We start from the raw sequence: 21,717 nt of genomic DNA, 5'->3' as shown, positions 1-21,717 counted from the left end.
CCAACGCTAAAACAATTGAATACCCAATAAATTTAAAATATTACAATAATTGCGTTTAATTAATATTTAATTTAATTTTGGATTATATAATTCGTAAATTAGATTAAAAGATATCTAGTAAATCAATAAATTCATAAAATTAAAAAGAAATATTCCATAAAATGTTTAAATTAAATATTGTTTTTCTACTTGCCTAAGTACATTTTAGGTTTGGAACGCCATATTTTTTTGTGCACAGGCAAAGCAATTCGTTCGGATACGAGAGAACCTTGTGGCCATAATTGTCAAACTAAATTTAAATTTCGCGCACTGTCCTTTATGATAACGTAAGCAACGGCGTAGCGCTAAAAGCATACGAAACTAGGTTGTCGTTCTGACATCGAAAGTTTCATCATTCGGGCCTTTTTCTAACAGATAAAATTACGCAGGGCCGTGCGTGTCATTTCAGGGCCCTAAGAAAATTATGTCATCGCGGGCTCTCCAGTGGCGTAGCTAAGATCTACCCCCCCCCCCTCCGCGATAGGAATTTAGGGGTACGTTCAACAACTAGGTAACGTAATCTTAAAAAAAACTCAACGCTTCAACGGTGGGTATCGTGACGTCATCAGTTGTTGAACGGCAAAATAAATTCAACGCTTCAGCGTTGAGAATTTATTTGTTGAACGGGGGATGCGTTGGATTGTTGAATTTTTTTGGGCGTCGTATTCAAAAGTCATGGAAAGGAAAAGGAAGCTTGCCTCTATAATTTTCGTTAATGACGATGAAATAGAGGATGAGTTACATTCAAAATCCCGGTTTAACAAAAGAGTAGCGTTAGGTTGGCAAAACTGATCAGACGCTTCTGCAGACGACCTTTTAGCGCACTCAACGTACTTACAACGTCTCCCCTAGGCGTTGAGTTTTTTCCTCAACCGTTGAGCATCGTGACGTCAATACCGGAAGTTCTAAAAGTCGTTCAACAACTTGCAACGCTCCAACGCTGCCACCGTTGACTCCGTTTCCTAGTTGTTGAACGTACCCTAGGGGACCCTTAATCACCCCACATTCCTCCGTAGGGGCCCTAATAAATGAAATTTTCATAAGGGGTGGCTGGTGAAGTTCCCTAAAGAGAATGCTTATTGGTCCTTTAACTCCGCGCCCCATCTGCGCGATGAACTTCGTAGCAAACCACATTGTAAACATCACTCTTGATAAAATACTGGGTCGAGTTTTTTATAATTAAAAATTTTCAAAACGATTGTACACAAAACAGGGTTCGTACGAAATTTTCTGATCTAAAATCCCTGACTTTTCCAGGTTATCCCTGACCAATTTTGGCCAATTTTCCTGACCTTTTTGGTTATATTTTTGGACATTTTTTAAAATTATTTTAGGTCAAAAATACTTTGTTAATGTGTGGTTTGGTTGACTAACTAAAATCCCTGACTTATCCCAGAATTTCTACGAAAATATTTATATCCCTGCCATTTTTTCCATTTTACAGGATATACAGATTCTGTACGAACCCTGTAAGACTAATTCGTTGTCCTTAATTTTTTGTTGTAAAAATCGCCCAATTTGGCTCGTAAAAGAACGATCTGGCAGCCCCATTACTAAGAAGCGAGTCAGGACCCCCGGTTGTAGGTTGTTCTAGGGATAAAGAGGGACTGAGTGACGGCAGAAATCTAACCATCTCCTCAGCGAAGGGTATTTTTTGTGGGCGGGGGATGGGTAAATACCACCCTATCGCGTCCCGGGAACGGAGACCCAACATCCGTAACGGGACCATCGGGAGTCGCCGCCCCACGCCGACACGAACAGACTGAACCCCTCTCTTTTCCTTCGACGCCGCTATCGGATGAGAGTAGGTAAGGTCGAGGAGGAAAAGATGGAAAACTGGAGATAAGAAGCGAGCTTTTCAGGGAAAACAAGAACAGATGTGGGGGCGCTGGCTCGCGATCCGGGGAACTTTTTAATTAAGGGTTGCTTTTCTCATTTTACGTTCTTACAGACAACGTGGCTTCCACGACGAAAGAAGCTGCCGATTGTACTCTCCGTTTGGGCATAAAGCGCTTTTATGAACTCATCCCCGCATAAAAAAAACACAATTATTAGCGGCGATTATCGAAGAATAGTGTGTGTGTATGGGTGGGGGGAGTATATTTATGGAAACGCGTTCTATACAGAGTTGTTGATTTTGTACTTAATTCGTTGCGATTTAATATAGGATTTTTCTTATAGAGATATCGATTTTTTTGGCGATTACAATCGAATTTTTCTGAAAAATAAATTGATTGGTTCGATTTCATTCGGATTTTTCTGAAAGATAAATCCATTGGTTCAATTTTAATCGGATTTTTCTGAAAGAGAAATCCATTGGTTCAATTTTAATCGGATTTTTCTGAAAGAGAAATCGATTGGTTCGATTTCCATCGGATTTTTTCTTAAAATTAAAACGGTTTTGTTGATTATAATCGGATTTTTCTTAAAACGAGATCGATTTTACTGATTATAATCCGATTTTTTTCAAATAAATCGATTGGTTGGACTTTAACCGGATTTTCTTAAAAACAATATACACTTTAATGGAATTTTCTTAAAAATAATATACACTTTAATCGAATTTTCTTAAAAAGAATATTCAATTTAATCGGATTTTCTTAAAAAGAATATAAAATTTAATCTGATTTTCTTAAAAAGAATATACAATTTAATCTGATTTTCTTAAAAAGAATATGAAATTTAATCGAATTTTCTTAAAAAGCATATACAATTTAATCGAATTTTCTTAAAATTAATATACAATTTAATCAGCTTTTTAATCAATTTAGAAATTTGCATTAATTCGTTATTGCTACGAAAGTTTCAAAATAATTGGTGTAATAAAATTAAATATTTACGTAATAAAAAAAGTCTTTAATAAATAATAGTGTTAAAAAATAAAAAAAATTTCATTCGATTCTAAAAGTAAAACTAAAGCTCTAGACTAGTTTAAACTGATTAACAATGTAACACTATTATTGTTTTGTAGTATGTTACGGTTATTAGACATTTTCTATTAAAAACCTTTAAAAAGTAATTTATGTTTCAATTTTGTATTTTTCCGATTTGCGGAATATTTTCCCCATTTTTTTTTCCGGAAAACTAAAAACACCAATAAATAATAACAAAATTAAAAATTATAAATAAACTTGAAAAACCCAAAATATATTCCTCGATCTGAAAAAACTCAAACCGTTAATTGTTATCATCATCCGAGGCACAGTTTCGGCCATTTTTCAAAAAAATATTGACGGTTGTCTATTTAGCAGAACTAATAACAAGATAATAATACCCGAGAAAGAAACCGAATTCGCCTTTTTATGGAAAAGAAAAACGTACAATACGCCCATGTAGGAAAGTTGTCGACATGGGTGGTTTGACCCCGCGTGTATCCATCCGCGTATTTATAGACTGGGCATGACCGGGAAATACTACAAGCAGCCCCCCCCCCCCTCCGTAAAATCCTGGGCAATAAAATGGAGACTTTCAAAAGCCCCCGTCGTCTTGACTAAACAAACACCGAAGGAGGCGAGGTTTCGCTTCATCCAACTGTTACCACTCCACGCGCGAGTACAACGTAGATTTTACCCTGCTCCTCCGTTCTACTACGCCGTCTATTTATAAAATATTATCTCGGGTCTCAAAAGGACTGATGTCCATTTTCAAACTGACCCGGGAAGGGGGGATATTGGGGGGTGGAGGGGCAAGAGCAAACACGAACATGAAGCCATTTTAAGAAATAGCAAGCGTTTCTATCGAGTTTACTACGCGTTGCTTCGTGGTTATGTTCAGAACAAACTGTACCTTATTCCCGTCTGTAATTTCTAACGGCGGGTGACGTTAGGATGTAGGGGTCAAGTAGATAGCGTGTTTTTCTCCAACAATAGCCCTTTTCAAAACGGATAAGAGTGAATAGGAATCGCTCAAGTGAGATACAGGAAGGAGGTAAATGCAGAGTGCTTTTATGCGCGCCTCCAATTATAGCCATGGACCCATAAAAATAACGATTTATGGGATTATGGGTTCAACAGGTTAATACCGATTCCCAACTTGCTTTTACCGGGAAACAATCATTTGTCGGGAAGCCATTAAAGGTTCAATTTTAATGCTTTTATTCATAACAGATGGCGTTCGTTTTAGGGTTGGTGATTTTTTTTGGATTTTTCTAAACATTTAAATCTGATTTTTATTGATATTTACTTTATTAATTTAGTGAAGGTTTATGCTTGTTTTTCTCGACAAATTCAGTAATAATTTGAGTGCGCGGTAATGGAAACCAATTTAAATATATCTTCAATAAATTTAATTATTAAAAATATAATTTAATTGATTTTGATCTGAATTGACATTGGTATAATAGGCGATTTAAATTAATTATTTTAAAATCACTTGATTTAAATCAGACTTATTAAACTTATTACCAAAAAACACAACTAACACTTTTTAAGCACCAAAATGAAAATTCAATAAATATTCGACATAAAGTTGAAACAATTATCAGTTTTTGTTACTGCATTTCCTTTGTTAAACGATCATTGTTCTATAATATTCGGATTCAAATATCGTCCACCAAATTCGAGTTCATCATTGGTAATGTTAGCTAAGCTAAATAAATAATCAGCTAAGCCAATACCCAAGGAAGCACACAGGCCTAAGTCCACTAGTGACTTGTGAAGCCCAATTACTAGTGATCGGGTTAAATTGCGTAGGAGGGTGGTGGCAAGCCCTTCAAGCCACGCGAGCCAACAGCTCCCTACACTAACTATTACCGTTAACCTCCGGAAGTTTATGGAAAGTGGAAACCGAAAAGCTCGGGGGAAAACCCCTCTAACCAGCAGGGAGATAACTTACAACTCAAAGTGGAAAGCGTGGTTGCAAGCTTTCATCCAATCTCTAATCAGTACCGTAATAATTTTAGTACAGTCAAACATTTATCAGATTGATTTCTATCCGGTTTGTTTTATAATTTCGTCAGACGATGCGCCGCGTTAAAAATAACGTTAAAATGATAACTCTTCAATAAAGAAAAAGGCGAAGAGAAAAACGTTCGAATTGAAACGCGTAACGAATTGAATTTAAAACAAGACAGACGACTCTCAATCGGCAAAACACGACGGATCGAGTTTCCAAATATTTCGAACATAGTTTCAGATTTTTCTTTCATAACGCTATAACAAGCGTTTAATTAATGTCATAGTTCAACTTATTTTATAAATATTTTCGAAGCCCCAAAGAAAATTGAGCTATGATAACTTATTATGGGTTTAGAATATTTTAAATTCATAAAAAAAAGAACCAAATTAATAAAAAAGAACCAAATTAATAAATATGAACCAAATTAATAAAAAAGTAAAATTAATAAAAAATAAACAAATTAATAAAAATAATCATATTAATAAAAATAATAATATTAATAAAATAATAAAAATAATCATATTAATAAAAATAATAATATTAATAAAATAATAAAAATAATCATATTAATAAAAATAATAATATTAATAAAATAATAAAAATAATCAAATCAATAAAAAAATAATCAAATTAATAAAAATAATCACGTCAAACTGAAGCCAAATTGGTAAACTTCGTAAAGGAACAATATCTGTTCTTCCATAAAGAAAATTCATAAGACTTAAGTAGTTGACTAAATTATCGATATAAAAGCGAAATAAATCAAAACGCGGCTGACGAAATCGGCGATGGAGATGTATGGATCCCAAAAAGATCAAGTCCGCGAAACGGAGTTTGCGTTGGCCAAAAGCAAACGTCAGATTCTTTCCCGCGCGAGCGCAGCCGAAGCGAGACGTTATTCCATTCGTCGGGGCCTCGTGTCTAGTGTCAAGACGTCAAGTTCGCCTTCGGAGGGAAAGGCCCCCTAAAAAAACCCTCGAGGAAGGAGGACCTTAGGGTTACCCTCGCACGAGCGCCTGAAGAGTCCAAGGGGGGTGCTCGAAAAGGAAACGAACGGGGGAGGGGACGTCATCCATCTCGCGACCTTTAACCTCGCAAAGACGGGGATAATTGCTGGTGCCTTCTTAAAACAGAATGCGGCTTGGAGGGGATACCGCTCGGAGGGTAAAATATCGACGTCATCGCCTGTCACTAGGTTATTCTATTAGCGGCTGCTCCCCTCCTATTAAATACGAACGAAATGGGTCGACAATAAGGGTGACTTTCGGCCCGCTGTCAAGCGAGATATGTCGCCGACATAAACGACGCTGAGCCTCCCGTTCCCAGCTCGGAATTAAGAAAGATGGAGAGGACGAAGATGCGAATGATCGACGATTTCAGCGGCTGATGAAGGCGAAGGGGGATTGCGGGTGCGGTTTGCGCGAAAGAACGTTGGCTCGGGATGTTTGGTCAGGATGACGGAGGGGATGAAAGGGGGAGTTTGTCGGGGAGCAAAAAGCGGAAAGTTTTTATCTTGGAGAAAACGTGAATATTTCAGTTGTGACAAGCGGATTTCGGTCGGTCCCGGAATGTCTTCTAAAAGGCAATGTGCACCAAATATCGCGCGGAGGCAAAGAAAATAAGATCATTATTTTTCGAAAGAGGGTTGGTGCGTTTTACAATATTGCCATTTAAGTGTTTTTAAACTAAGCATTTCAAAATCAAAAATTTAAAACACAAATGTGTACGGTAAACGGCTTGAATTTATTCGTACAAAGTATGACCAGGGTCCAGGGATGTCACAATATTTTAATATTTAAATTCACGGTTTTCCCTTACCTTTTTAGAGATTCCTACCGATCATTTTTAGGAGATTTTTCCCGACCTGTTTTAGAGATTCCTCCCGACCTTTTTAAAGATTCCTCCCGACCTTTTTAAAGATTTCTGCCCGACCTTTCTTATAAACTCCTCCCGACCTTTCTTATAAACTCCTCCCGACCTTTTTTAGAAACTCCTACACACCTTTTTTAGAAACTCCTACACACCTTTTTTAGAAACTCCTACACACCTTTTTTAGAAACTCCTACACACCTTTTTTAGAAACTCCTACACACCTTTTTTAGAAACTCCTACACACCTTTTTTAGAAACTCCTACACACCTTTTTTAGAAACTCCTACACACCTTTTTTAGAAACTCCTACACACCTTTTTTAGAAACTCCTACACACCTTTTTTAGAAACTCCTACACACCTTTTTTAGAAACTCCTACACACCTTTTTTAGAAACTCCTACACACCTTTTTTAGAAACTCCTACACACCTTTTTTAGAAACTCCTACACACCTTTTTTAGAAACTCCTACACACCTTTTTTAGAAATTCCTACACACCTTTTTTAGAAATTCCTACACACCTTTTTTAGAAACTCCTACACACCTTTTTTAGAAACTCCTACACACCTTTTTTAGAAACTCCTACCCACCTTTTTTAGAAACTCCTACCCACCTTTTTTAGAAACTCCTACACACCTTTTTTAGAATCTCCTAAATCTCAAAAAGTGAGTTCATTTTATCATCCCTGGATTTACGTAAAATAGTACATTTTAAGTACTTTGTGGAAAATGAGTAACTTTTGTGTTTTTTAGGGATCTGTTTGGATCTGGTATAGCTAATTATGAATACAACGGAGGGGGAGGAGGGGGGAGGAATTAGAAGTTACGCGATAAAGGCCCTAAAAATTCCGCTTTAATCTCGAGCCGCTTTCGAAATAAAGTGTTTTCCCCACTTTTCCGAACTCCATAAAATGGCGAAGAGCGTCCTCTCCAGCCCTGTTTCTTTGCAAACTTTCTCGTAAGAAAAAGAACGAATGTCTGCGTTTACTCTCACTCAACGTCAACTTGAAATCAACAAATGCGCCGCCGCCAAAGAAACACGCGCTCAACAAAATATTCACGGACAATTTACGGAACCAAATTTACTGTTGTCGCGAGATTCTTAAATGTTCCCTGATTTAATAATAGATCTAATGGCTTCATTCTAAACGTTGGTTTCGAAGTTCGATTTTCGCGCTTTAATTTATAATAGATGGAGTTATATTTCGACTTATACGGCGGAAAGGGATTAAATATTTAAGGATTTATTACGGAAAAACTTATTTATAACACTATTTAAAGCGATGTCTCATGTAAAATCTCATGGAAAATTAGATAAAAAGGAATATAAGAAAAACAATTATTCGCGGTTTTTGGCTAATACGTTTCACACTGCCGCAGGGATGTTTAAAAATGGACCTCCCATGCCGTTACCATGTGAAACAATTGTTAAAGCCAAAATTGTCTAAAGCCAAAAAAAATTAAGGTCAAAATTGTCTAAAGCCAAGTCGTCTAAAGCCAAAATCGTCTAAACCCAAAAATTTCTTAGGGTAAAAATTGTCTAAAGCCAAAATTGTCTGAAACAAATTCAAACAAAAATTGACAATAAAGCCAAAATTGTCACTAAAGCCAATATTTCCTAAAGCCAAAAGCCAAAAACTCACAAAGTCAAATCTACTAAACTTCAATATAATTAAACGCAACAAATATTTTTTCCCCGAGAGCCACGAATCAACGTTCATTAAACTATTAATCTTCCGAATTGAATCCGCGCCCTTTAAGCGACTACAAATCGCGACCATTCTTAACCATTCGCGAGGGAATCTCGCATTGTCTCCGCCGTTAAAACAAAGAACCAAAGTCGACAATAATGTTGAAACGCCGTGACGAAACGTACCTCAATTTGTCAAAGCTAAAAGAAGGCCAAATCACCGCTGGCGTATCGGAGAGAGAGTTTCCTAGGAAATTACCGCCATCTATCCGCAATCTTCCCCGCAACAATTATAGAACTCCGAGAAAACGACGTCATAGCCTTTATTCGAAATAGCAGCTCGCGCAAAAGCCTCGCTTTTCTATTTTGGTCTAAAAAGCAGTCACTTCAGCGGGGCCGAAGACGCGAGCGCGCGGAGCAATCGTAATCGCTTAAAAATAGTTCTCTTCTTTCCTCTATATCTGCAGGATCTTTCAGTCTGGCTCGGGATCTCCATAAAGTCTTCTCTTAATCTGACAGGCCAACTACTTAGGCGGGGAATAAGACAAACGGCTCACCATCTATTTACAATAGACTCTCCAGAAAATAAACACGAGAATCTCTTCGAAACCCCGGAATCGCGCGGCTCCGCGTGGGGTTACCAATGTTCGTGAGGAAAAAAACACTATTTCACCGATAGAATTTGGGAAAATTGGCGGGCACCAACGATTCAAATTAAATAACGTTATTTCTCTCGCAGTAATCGTTGCTTTATTAAAGCAATTAACTTTAAATTTAATGTTTAATAATAATAATAATAAATAATAATTATTATTGTCTTTGCTTTTAAATTTGTGAAATTGTATAGGCATATTTGCGTACTGACAAGGTGACTTACCCGTGGTGGTTATCACCGATTTTGTCGAAACTCGGGGGTTAGGTAGACCTTATATTAGTATGAAAATTGCCAAAGGGAAAAGTTGCAATGGGCATTAGTTTTCCCATGGCAACCGAAAATGTTTTTGATCTCGCAAAACAAAAAATCTCCATTTAAACAGCATTGGATTTTCTCGGTTTCACAGGATACTTACTTAAAAAATTCGAAAAAATTAAATTTTCAAAACTTACCCAAAAAGGTGAATTTGACCTATTTTGGGTAAAATTTATCAACTTTGGTTAAATTTTGACAAAATTTGGGTAACCGAGAAAATCCCTTGCTTTTTTAAATGGAGAGGTTGCCATAGAAAAACTAAAGCCCATTTCAACATTTCCCTTTGGCAATTTTCTTACTACCATAAGGTCTACCTAAGTTTCAACCAAATCGGTGATAACCACCACGGGTAGTTTCCTTGTGAGCGGATTAACTTTATGATACGTATTTGTATTGTTTTGGTTCATATTGAGAGCGTTTTTAGCTGTATTTCCACGGAAATATTGGGTAAATTTTTTTAAATAATTAATCAAGTTTTGGTACTTTTCTAACGTTGTTTGGCTGGGTAGTTAATTTAATTATTGTAACAATACTGGCGCCAAAATGTTAAAAAAAAATTAAATAGAAAACCATTGTTACGTTAACCTTGAAATGGGTCGGGATTTTACCTACAATTTAAACAATTCCTATATGATTAAGATAATTCTTTGGTATAATTCCAAAAGAAAGATATGTGCAGTTCCATGCCAGTATCAAAAACTAGCTAGTGTGATCGGCCAATATTAATTTTCAATAACCTTTTAAATACAAATTTATTTTAATAATTAGTATAACCAATAATATAATTATTTCCACTTTGGGATAATATGTTAGCACAGTGTTCCGAGATGAAAAATTCCAGGTGGACCATAGTACAAAGGTTAATTTAGTGGCCAATCTGGCAAAAAGTGGCCAATAAATATTTTTACCACAGAAAATTATAAAATAATAATAAAAACATATTTGAACACAGAAATTTCAGATTTGGGCTACTTAAGGCAAATATATACGCATAGGAATGGTCAGATTCTGATTAACATTTGAATAGTCTGTTAATTTTTTGGAATAATTAAATCTAACATTGTACGTTTAGTGTCAACTAAGACATTTTTACAATAAACTTCTTAAAATGTAATTCCCATTACTTTTTTAAGCTTTGAAATGCAATTTTTCTTTATTAGCCACTATTTTCCACTGTCCTGGACTTTTCTACAAAAAGGTAGCTTTTTAGGAACACTGTGTTAGCTATGAGCAACAAACGCAAGGAGAATGCAGCTAGCCTTTAAACACGCTAACGCAGTGTTATGTACAAATTTCATTGGACGAGCCTTTACGCTGTGCGTTTTATGGGCAGGGGTGGGGGGAGACAATTTCCGAATTTTCCCCTTCCGACGGCAGCAGGCGCTAAAGCGTCTAACCAATGAAAATTGTACGCAAGAAAATGCACGACTTTTGACGGGTAGCGTTCTCCTTGTGTTTGTTGCTCCTAGGTCTCAACATCTTAAGTTATTATCCCTAATCCATTCTGGATGACCCTTTCATTACGGTAAAAGTCTATTACAGGGCTGATACTCAAATTCATAACTAATATTAGTGGAAATAGTAACTAGCCTCTTCCAAAATAGTAACCAAAAAGTAACCTAAAAGTAATTAAGAAATACCTTAAAAACAGGAATTTACAGTAAAAATCACAGATTATTGCTTAAACAAATTGCTTTACAAATTCCTAATTAGTATTTGCTAATTAGGAACTTTACTTTACTCTTTTAAGCAAATTTTTACTTTTATTTTATCTCCCGCTAGTTTTGTAACTAAAATAGCCTACCTTCGTTACGAATGAAGGATATTGTTAAAAGGCGGCGTTTCTGATTTCTATGGGCAGTACTAAAATTAAATATGGTAAAATATTTTTCGTAGAGATAACCTAACAAATTTCAAAATAGAAACTTTAAGTAACCAAATTAGACATATATTAACTTTAAGTAACTGATTTAAAAAATAGTAACTTTTACTTAAAAAAGTAACCCAGTATCAGCCCCGCTATTAAACAGCGTCGGAAACCAATACTTTGTTTAAAGTACAAAACCGCAAATAAAATCATAACTATCAGATTAGGGATGACGAAGTTAAAAAAACAGTAGCAAATTGATGCCTCTTACAAAGCCATTTTCTTCGAGTGTTGGCAATAAAATACGAGTCCGCTAATCTCCCTACGGTACCTTTATAGCGAGTTTTAGTAGAGTGAAATAGAAAAAAAAAACAAAAGTGGGTCCAATCAATTCCATTAGAGAAAGAGATAAAGACGCGACTTGATGGCAAGAGGGATTGATAAGCGGGCGGGTTCTGGGGGAAGGATGACTTGAGCGAGGAGGTTAAACAGGGGCCTAGGATTCTATCCAGAGCACGAGTGATTAAGAAGACAAGGAGGAGGGAGGAAATAGATTTGTTATCGTCTCTTCGGGGGTTTATTCGTCGAGATAGTTTACAAATATGTTTAGTTTAAGTAAACAAACTTTTTAGAGCGGAGGGTAACCGCCCTGGTTGCTACGTGCGGGCAGTGATGCCAGATTGAGGGAAATTTCCCACATCTAGGGGAATTTTGACCCCTAAAAACGGTAAAAAGTGACAAGGGAAATTCGAGGGGGAAATTGTTTTATTCAAAACTAAGCGCAACTTTATTAAATTGACTTATTATGGAAAAGTCGATTAATTCAATATCATAAGTATTTTGTCGGATTCGCTTTAGCTGGCACCACTGAAATTTTTTTTTATACTGGTAAAACTGTTCCTAGTTTTTATTCATTGCGAGATGAAACAGGGTTGCCACAGTTTTTTCACAATCAAATTCCCTGACTTTTCCAGGTTTTCCCTGACCATCTCCGGAGATTTTCCCTGACCTATTTGGTGCCAAGATTTTGTATTTAATAACCTATATTTAAGTAAAAGTTTCCTATTTGCAACCGAAATTAAATTCCCTGACATTTCCCTCATTTTTATACCCATATTAAAATTCCCTGACTTTTCCAGGAATTCAAGGTTTTCCAGGTACCGTGGCAACCCGGTGAAAATAAAAGTGATATTTTCTTCAGGACATTTGTTATTTTTGTTTTACCACACGTCCCAAGTAATTGTTTTAATAAATGAAGCCAAATATCATTGTTTTTAGTGTTTTGGAAAACTAGGGAAATTTTGGTCCAAAATGGGAAATTTCAAGGGTCGGAAAGGGAAATTCAATTTTCGCGACCTGGCATCACTAGCCTACGGGACGGAACCAATAGGCGCTAGCATAAATTCTTCATGTCTAGTTCAACTTGTTAAAATGTTCCACGCAAAATATCAAAATTATAGGATTTTTTGAGGATTTTGCTAAAAGTATAGGACGCTATAGAACATTTTTGAAAATATAGGATTTTATAGGAATTAAAGGACCTCGAGATAATACAAAATTTCCCACAATAGACCCATAACAAAAGAGGGGCCGCAGACGAGGCTTAAGTGAGACCTTTGGACTGAACATCCTGTTTGTGACGTTTTGAACCACGTGGCCGCCATCGAAATATACAGGCGGAAGTAAGGAAACGGATGTTCCGTCCAAATGCCGAGCTGCCAGGTAAAAATGTTAATTTTCAACCCCCCCAACTTTCAACATGGGTCTATTTTAAATCTTGATTTTGGGGTTGCGAACTTGGTAGATATAATTTGCAATATATTTAGGTTCAAAGAATTTAAAATATTTGAAATAAAAGCTTATTTTTAGTCAAAACGTGAAACGTCTTGGAGGCCGAAGTTTGATCGTATCGGGATAACGAAACCAGTTTCAGCGTCAAAGGATAAGTAGATAAGAAGCTTCTTATTTATGGATTAATCAGATATATTTCAGAACTTTTACCTTATATTCGAACCGTAATAAATGAGAACTATTCACGCGCGCAAAACTGGTTTTTCGTTCATTTTCGTGTCTTGTCTTTTAAATCCCAGAAATCTCAACGGGGAACCCACGAATTTGCTTTTGGCCTTTTCATACGAGCCGTAAGCGCAAATTTGACCATTTCCCCCGCGCATTATCGGACGTTTAAACTAGTTGCTTTGAATGTACGGACAGCGAAGGATGACTTCCTCGGTAATACAACGAAGGAGACGTTTAGCGTCGGTTGTCAGCGGGAATAGAAGTCTGATGGTTTGAAACCTCGGCTACCTCCGGAGAGAGCGATGCATCGTGGAGTGAGTGAAGAACGAGTATCTGGGGCGAATGCAACAAGCGGATAATTCTTCGTGTGTCAACAATGGCCACCCCCCCAACCGCCTTACCTCCACCTCTCTCTCTCTCTCCTTGCTGACGTGATACAAACAATCTTTCAAGACTAGTTCTAAGCGTAAAATGCATAGAAATGTTTGGAACATTTAAAACTTATTTGGTGGGCTACGAACCCGGGGAAATATATTAATTATGAGATTAATTAAATAAAATTATACGGATGCACCGATAGGGGTACAGCCGATATATATATATATAATCATGGACTGTGGCGTAGTCAGGAATTCGTCAAGGGGGGTCGAGAAGGGAGTGGAAATTTAGTACAGTCAAAGGTAGGCCCAAGGGGGGGTCTGGACCCGGAACGCCCCCTTGTCTACGCCACTGAACATGGAAAATGATAATAAATTGGTATGACAATGCACTGAACCGTCTTTTACAATGATTTGATCATATACACTACTATTATGATAGATCACTTTGTTAATATCAGCTTCGCTTAATCCAATATTGGCCGATACCGATATTAGAAAAATAGGCCGATATATCGGTGCATCCCTATAAAATTACTAATTTATAAGAGTTTATTGGATTGAAATATCGAAATTTTATGACCTTAAAGGCCTAGGTTTTCTTCTGCCTGTCACCCCGGATATTTACTTGCCCTCAACGCTCCCCTTGCATATAGCAGTTTCAAAATATCGTGAAAAAACGGAATTTTATACGATATTTTTAAAAATAACCAGCGTGTTTTTCTAGAGATAAAAATATCAAAGTACACATATATTTTATACTTTTCTCGATTATAATTTTAACAAATATACTTAGAAATTACGAAATACACGATAAACATAAATACAGAAGTTTGATAGTAATAATAATAATCAGCTAGGCTAATACCCAAGGCACCACCTTAGGCCTAAGTCATCGAGCGACTTTTAAAGCCTTTAATTAAGGTGGCCGGGTTACAATGCGTAGGAGGGTGGTGGCAAGCCCTGCAAGCCACGCGAGCCAACAGCTCCCTACACTAACTATTACCGTTAACCTTAACCAGTTTTTATGGAAGGGGAAACCGAAGATCTCGGGGAAAACCCCTTAAAAATTTAGAAACTATCTCTGGAAGCGTTCATCGAACCCAACGGGCAAGGTCAACTTAAACCAGGAGGAGAGTTAAAAGTGGCTATTGCAATAACAACAAAATCGTGTTTGCATCACCTGCCGGGAATCGCTTTCGAGGGAGCCGATATTTGGACGGCCAAAGGGATGGAAAAATGCCCTACTCGTAAACTACACTGGCGGAAAGATTATAATCAAATCCGCCAAATGAAAAAGACTCGAAATACAGGCGGGGGAGGCGAGATCAAATATAAAAAGTCGGCTCAAAGTTCAACAGCATTTTTCTTCTCAATATAGAGAGGTTAAGCGCGGTGGTACGGACGTTCCAACCAATATTTTCGGAGTTCTACAGACTACTAAGGTCTAGGACCTTACCCGTTGATAAAGTCGGGGGCTTAACGTCTTCCTTACAGGAGCCAGGCAGTCGCCAATCGTCTTCCATTCTATTTAGAAGATTTCTTTATCTCTAATACGGCGTAGAGTAATCGACTTGTACTTGAAGAAACGGAGATTACGCGTTTGTTTGATATTATTAAAATCGCATCATCGTGACGACAAAGTCCATATTTTTCTTATTTCTTTCTCAAACAAAATCGTCCATCATTTTTAACGGCGCGCCAGATTTACAATATTTTCACATTCAAATTCCTTGACTTTTGCTCGCCCATTTTAAGGCCACAATTAGAGTATTCTTAACTTTATTCTTAACTTTATAGTTTACTTTAATTATTTTACTTCAGTATATTTTAGTATACTAAAATATATTTTTTAATTAAAAAGTGAACCGAAAGAGTTAATTTACTTGACTTTTTTACAAACTCTTATAACTCTATACCGTTTCTCTGAAATATTTGGGCTTATTTCGGAATTTCTAGTGTTGTAAGTTGGAAAATGTTCCGTATTTTTCCGAAAAAAATAAATAATGACTAGTCTAATATTGTTTGCAAATTTAAATAAAGCGGCATTTTCGGCTCATTTTTTCGAATCTAAAAGTAAAACTTAATCTCTAGACTAGTTTAAACTGATTATCAATGTAACACTATTAATGTTTACTGATATTAAACATTTCATATCGATAAAAAGTTAAAAAACATTAAAAACCCTTAAAAAGTAATTGATGTTTCAATTTTTTATTTTTCCGGAAAGTTAACAACACTAGTAATTTCTCTACTTTCCCCTCACCTGTGGGCAACCCCGAATGAGTATGAAACATGTACCTTTCGCAGGTCTGCAAAACATTACCATGTACACCGTCTTGAACATTACCACCGCGATTACTCTGTCTAACGATGTATATAGTACTTTTGGTTGCAGGAATTTGTCATTCAACTTTATATGAAAAGATTGCGGATGATAAATAACATTAGCAAGATAGGGAGATGGATACTTCTCTTGTAAGTCATATTATATACTTTTGGTAACAGGAATTCGGTTATAAAATTTTATATTAAGAAAAAGCGAATGATAAATAACATTATAGGGAGATGGATACTTCTCTCGTAAGACATATTATATACTTTTGATTGCCATAATTCGGATGAAACAATATCATGATAAGGAGACTAATACTTCCTCGTAAGTATATTACATACTTTTGATATTCTGCATATATTATATTAATTATATTATATTGTTTATTATATTATATTATATTATATTGTTTATTATATTATATTATATTATATTGTTTATTATATTATATTATATTGTTTATTATATTATATTGTTTATTATATTATATTGTTTATTATATTATATTAAGATTATTATATTACATTATAATATGTTTATTATATTATATTATATTAAGTTTATTATATTATATTAAGTTTATTATATTATATTATATTTATTAAGTTTATTATATTATATTTATTAATTTTAATATATTATATTTTTTAAGTTAATTATATTATATTAAATCTTTTGATAATATTATATTATATTTACTTCTCTAGTAAAATATAAAATTCTATACTTTTGATATTGACTTCTCTAGTAAAATATAAAATGCTATCCTTTTGATATTTACTTCTCTAGTAAGATATAAAATGCTACACTTTTGATATTTACTTCTCTAGTAAGATATAAAATTCTATACTTTTGATATTGACTTCTCTAGTAAGATATAAAATTCTATACTTTTGATATTGACTTCTCTAGTAAGATATAAAATTCTATACTTTTGATATTGACTTCTCTAGTAAGATATAAAATTCTATACTTTTGATATTTACTTCTCTAGTAAGATACAATTCTATAATTTTGATATTGACTTCTCTAGTAAGATATAAAATTCTATACTTTTGTAATTTATTTTTCTAGTAAGATATAAAATTCTGTACATTTGATATTGACTTCTCTAGTAAGATATAAAATTCTATACTTTTAATGCAGAAATTCGGTTATAAAACTTAACTCGCAAAATTAAAGAAATATATAATAAGGTTTCGCCAATTGCGACAGACCTAACAAAGAAGGGGGGGGGGATAACACTTTTCTTTAATTGCAGCCCGCGCGTAGCGGTGTAACCTATTTCACCGTGAGGCCTTAAGAAAACTATAACACACGAGAGAAAGTTAGCCTTAAGACGCGGTGAAGGGGGAGGGCGGGGGGTTGTGTAATTATAAAGTTTTTCTCGTTATAAACCTAAATAAATTATTCTTAATTACACCAAGAATTTTCTTCAGACCAGTTTTTATCTAATTTAGAAAACGTTATTACGCCATTTAAAAACCATTAAGACGTGGATTAGATTTTTTTAAGGGTTCTACCACGCGGTCAAAGGTCAATAGTTAGTTTTACTCGAAATTATATCGAAAAGGCAGGCCCGGACTGGCCAGGTCGGCTGATCGGCGATCGCCAAGGGCCCCCGGCTCAAGCGGGCCCCAAATTGCTTATAAACTTTTTTTCTCCAAAAGGTCCTTTAAACGCGTTCGACGTTTCAGTTAATGTGCACGTAGAATCTAGTACACTTTTAACGTTATTTGTTGTCGTATAAATAACCATACCCCCACACCGCCCGGTAAGGGGGCCCCCTCATCAGTCCCTAGCCGAGGGTCCCAAAGGAAGGAAATACCATTCAACCTCAAACTCGAAACGGTCCTGAAATTTGAATTAGCATTTTCGACTTTTCGCGTTTACAGGTAGCAATTATGATAAATAGATTAAAAATGCAATTATTCCCGAAAGAAATTTCACGCTATGAACCCCAAGGGGGGAGGGGTAAAACTAGCTCTAAAGAGAACGCGAGAGTGGGGGGCTGATACTGATGATGGTGCCACAGTGGTCCTCAAAATACCCCCCTACCTTTAATTTAACTTCTGTAGAGAGAGAAAAAACGTCGGAGCAGTTAATAGTTTGAACTGGCTTCGCCCGAAGGTACCTACAATCACTCACGAAAACCTTCTACAAAAAAAACCAAGTAGGGGTCACGCTTAAAGTTAGCGCGGGGGTCATAGCTAGCCACAAAAAAATAAGGTCCACGAAACGGATATGATAGGATTAGAATTGAATATATTATAAATAACCAGTTCAACTATGCTAATGAAATGGTGGATTATCGCTGGCGACGCTAAGTTAACCACCGGGGAAAAATTGGAAGTCGGCAACCAGTCTGCCCTAGAAGAATGAGAAGACGCAAAAATACGCGGGTATTATTTATGCCCAACGCGTTGCATTACGATTGTTAACTCTTACCACGAATGCTAAGTTACGAGTGACGCGCAAAACAAACGTCAAATTTTATCGCCCGTGCCTAACTTAAATTACCCGGATGAATTAAATGCAAATTTTTTACGAGCCACTCTTAAAATTCTAATTATTTCCCAACTGTTTCGGCGTTTTGAGGGCCCTGTCTATTAAGTAAACGTAGTGGAATTTGTGTGGAAAACTGTGTAAACGTACCTCTGACTTCAAGAAGAACGGAAAACACTAGTAGTCCCAGGAAAGAATTGGTCATTTTAGTCCTTACAAAAGATGACACCGCAACTCCTAACATGACGGCGCGAGAACGCAACATTGCTGGTCAAAGTTACGCGAAGTTTATAAAACCAAGACGCGAAAATTAAATTAAAAGTTAGCGGGTAGTGTTAGGCCTTGGCGAAAGCCATCGTCCAGACATTTCCGAACGCGTTTGTTTCAGTTAAAATTTCGATGGAAGACAGCGCGATTCCCGAGTTTTAGGTAGGAAGCGAGGCTTTAGTTTTCTTCTTCATTTGGAAGAAATAAAACGAGCGGGTACCATTATTTTTATTCCAGTTGGCTGATTAAAAACGTGTTCGTATTCGACAAGGGGAACTGACTCCTAGCGAAGAGCATCGGCAACGTCGAGCCCACAACGCGGCAGCCCCTCGACTGAAAAAGGGAGATAAAAAGAGAACTGCCGTCAAACTTCGGGAAAACTTGGGATGTTGATGGGCGGGGAGGGAAGAAAGAAGGGCTGCATTTGAAATTTTTACGGTAGGCCAGCGCCACTCTCGGCCAAAAGGCGCACTGTTAAAAAAAACAGCTTTGATAGTTTGTAGAAAATTACGCGGATCTTTAAGGATGGCTATTGACAGAAATATTTGCAAAGCTGCAAATATACAAATAGCGCGAGTATATTATTTATTTATTTATGTAAAATGTAAAAATAACCCTGCAAAGGAGTCATATTTTCGCTATGTAATTCGCGACCGTCTGAATTAAATTAGGAGTTTATTATCACTTGAGTTACATGATCTGATTTTTTCAAAATAAAATGGAATTGATGAATGATGAATTTATGATACGCTATATTCGCCATTATTTATGAATAAATTGACAAATTGACTAGTGAGCACCCAAATGTCTATTAATTTTAGTAGTCAAATGCCGTGACTAGTGCCTTATGTCCAACCCTGAATGGCACTAGCTTCTAGCGTCTGCTACGGAAAAATTAAAAAGTCAGAAGAGCTTTTTTAAATTACCTTATTAAAATATAAAGTAAACGATGTTAAAATTATATTAAAAAGCAAGTTTAATTATTTATAAATTCAAATTTACGAATGACGACGAGGAAAAACTAATAGCGTCTGCTTTAGCCGCTACCTATCTAGGTTTCAATGGCGAACGAAAGGGTGCGTAGTGATAGTTTTCGGTCGCGAATAGTTGAAGAAAATCATAACTTTTTAGGCGGGAACCAGAGAAGGTACAATGTAACAGATTTCAAGTGAATAACACTACCGTGATTGGGAAGGTGGATACTTATCACGAAAAATATATGTCATATACTTCTGGTAATGTTAATCATTGCCCCGTTTATCGAAAAACCAAATATCTCAAATAGGTCTTTTCATTTAAGCTCATAAATTGCTAAAGAAGACACATGGTATGTTATAATAGCAAATCGTCTGCATCAGTTAATGAAATCGCGTTGTCTGCCAACTGAAAAGGTTTATTACTAAACAGAATTATAAATTTATGATAAAACGGTTGGGATGCACCGATATATCGGCCTATTTTTCTAATATCGGTATCGGCCAATATCGGCTTAAACAAAACCGATATTGGCCGATACCGGTATAAGAAAAATATATTTTCCGGAAAAACTTGAAAATAAGAAATTCTTGATTAACTAACTATTCGATTTGTGATAGAAAATATGTATCACGTAAAATCAAAAGTAAATTAACCGAAGTTATCAGAAAGCTATATTCCCCACGTTGCAGGCGGTTTCCTAGTTATGAAATTACATTTTGACCTCGAATTCAAAATTTTGCGCGCTCCTAGGCCGAAACAAAATGTTTTTGTTTTTATGAAACAATTTTTATACATAGAAATAGCTATACCCATAATTCCAATGTGCAATTTATTTATTTATTAAATGAAAAGACGGGGATGGAAATTAGCTTTTATTTGACTCGACTTTCTCATCATTTTCATAAGGAAAACGCCCTCTGATTCTGAACGCTATTTCGATATCTTCGGTTCATTTACTTCTCAGTGCACTGAATTGTCTTTTGAAATGAATTTATCATATACACTACTGTTATGATAGATAACTTTGTTAATATCGGTCGATATATCGGCTGTACCCACATCGATGCATCCCTCCCCACTGATTTAAGGAGTTTTCCCTCGAGCTCTTCGGTTTCCCCTTCCATAAAAACTTGTTGAGGTTAAAGGTAATAGTTAGTGTAGGGAGCTGTCTTGCCTACGCATTGTAACCCGGTTAACTGTTTAATGGCATTATAAGTCGCTAGATGACTTGGATCTTAGGTTGTGCCTTGGGTATTAGCCTAGCTGATTATTATTAATATCTTTTATTATTAAATTTAGCATAGTCGCGTTCTTTAATATATACTAAAATTTGAACAATTCACACCAATATGAAAACGACTCTAGAAGTGAAAATCTCTAAAAGGGATGAGAGGATTGCCGTTAATAAATTCTTTTTCCACACTGATTTATTTTGGAGTTTTTTTTGGTAGAGCCGCCGGGAGGGTGGCTTTTGGTGGTGTCATCGAGGCTGACCAATTTCTCGATGGAGGGGCGGGGGAGGGTTTCATTTCCGGGCCACTGATATCTCCATAGCTGCCCGCTGAGGGATGCAGACGCCGGGCAGGCGGCTGGCTAGCCAGAGCCAGGCGCCGGCAGTCCTAGCGCGGTCCACGCCGCGGGCCCCGGTCGGGCTCGGACCGTTGTCTGGTCGCCGGCGCCTTCAAACACCCCCGCGCGATGTCAGTGTCGCCTCCGCGCGAGACTGATTGGAACTATTAAGTGGCAGCCATATCCCGTGTCTAAAGTAAACAAAATAACGCGTACAGAAAATAGGCGCCTGATTATTCTACATTGCAAACCATAATAACAATTACATACATTTTGCCTAATCATGTCGGGCTAGGATTTTAATATTGCCTCAAATTCCAAGTCCAATTCTTAAA

At 36.3% G+C, this 21,717-nt stretch overlaps 1 protein-coding gene across 2 annotated transcripts in view; it reads right to left on the bottom strand.

The window, feature by feature from the left end:
* Window positions 1–19,236, bottom strand: part of LOC149924451 (BMP and activin membrane-bound inhibitor homolog) — a 57,821-nt gene extending 38,585 nt beyond the window's left edge. For both annotated transcript variants that reach the window (XR_016477123.1, XM_090162063.1), the window contains exon 1: window positions 18,719–19,236. Coding sequence is in view for 1 of the 2 variants with exons in the window: in XM_090162063.1 (XP_090018189.1) it covers window positions 18,719–18,833 (115 nt within the window). In the remaining variant the exon portion in view is untranslated. The remainder of the gene's footprint in view (window positions 1–18,718) is intronic.
* Between the last annotated feature and the right edge of the window lie 2,481 nt (window positions 19,237–21,717).

This window comes from Leiobunum rupestre, chromosome 10 (genome assembly GCF_980474605.1).
Source record: "Leiobunum rupestre chromosome 10, qqLeiRupe1.1.hap1, whole genome shotgun sequence".
In the NCBI taxonomy this organism is placed as follows: Eukaryota; Metazoa; Arthropoda; class Arachnida; order Opiliones; family Sclerosomatidae; genus Leiobunum; species Leiobunum rupestre.
This window is presented reverse-complemented; position numbering and strand designations above follow the sequence as displayed.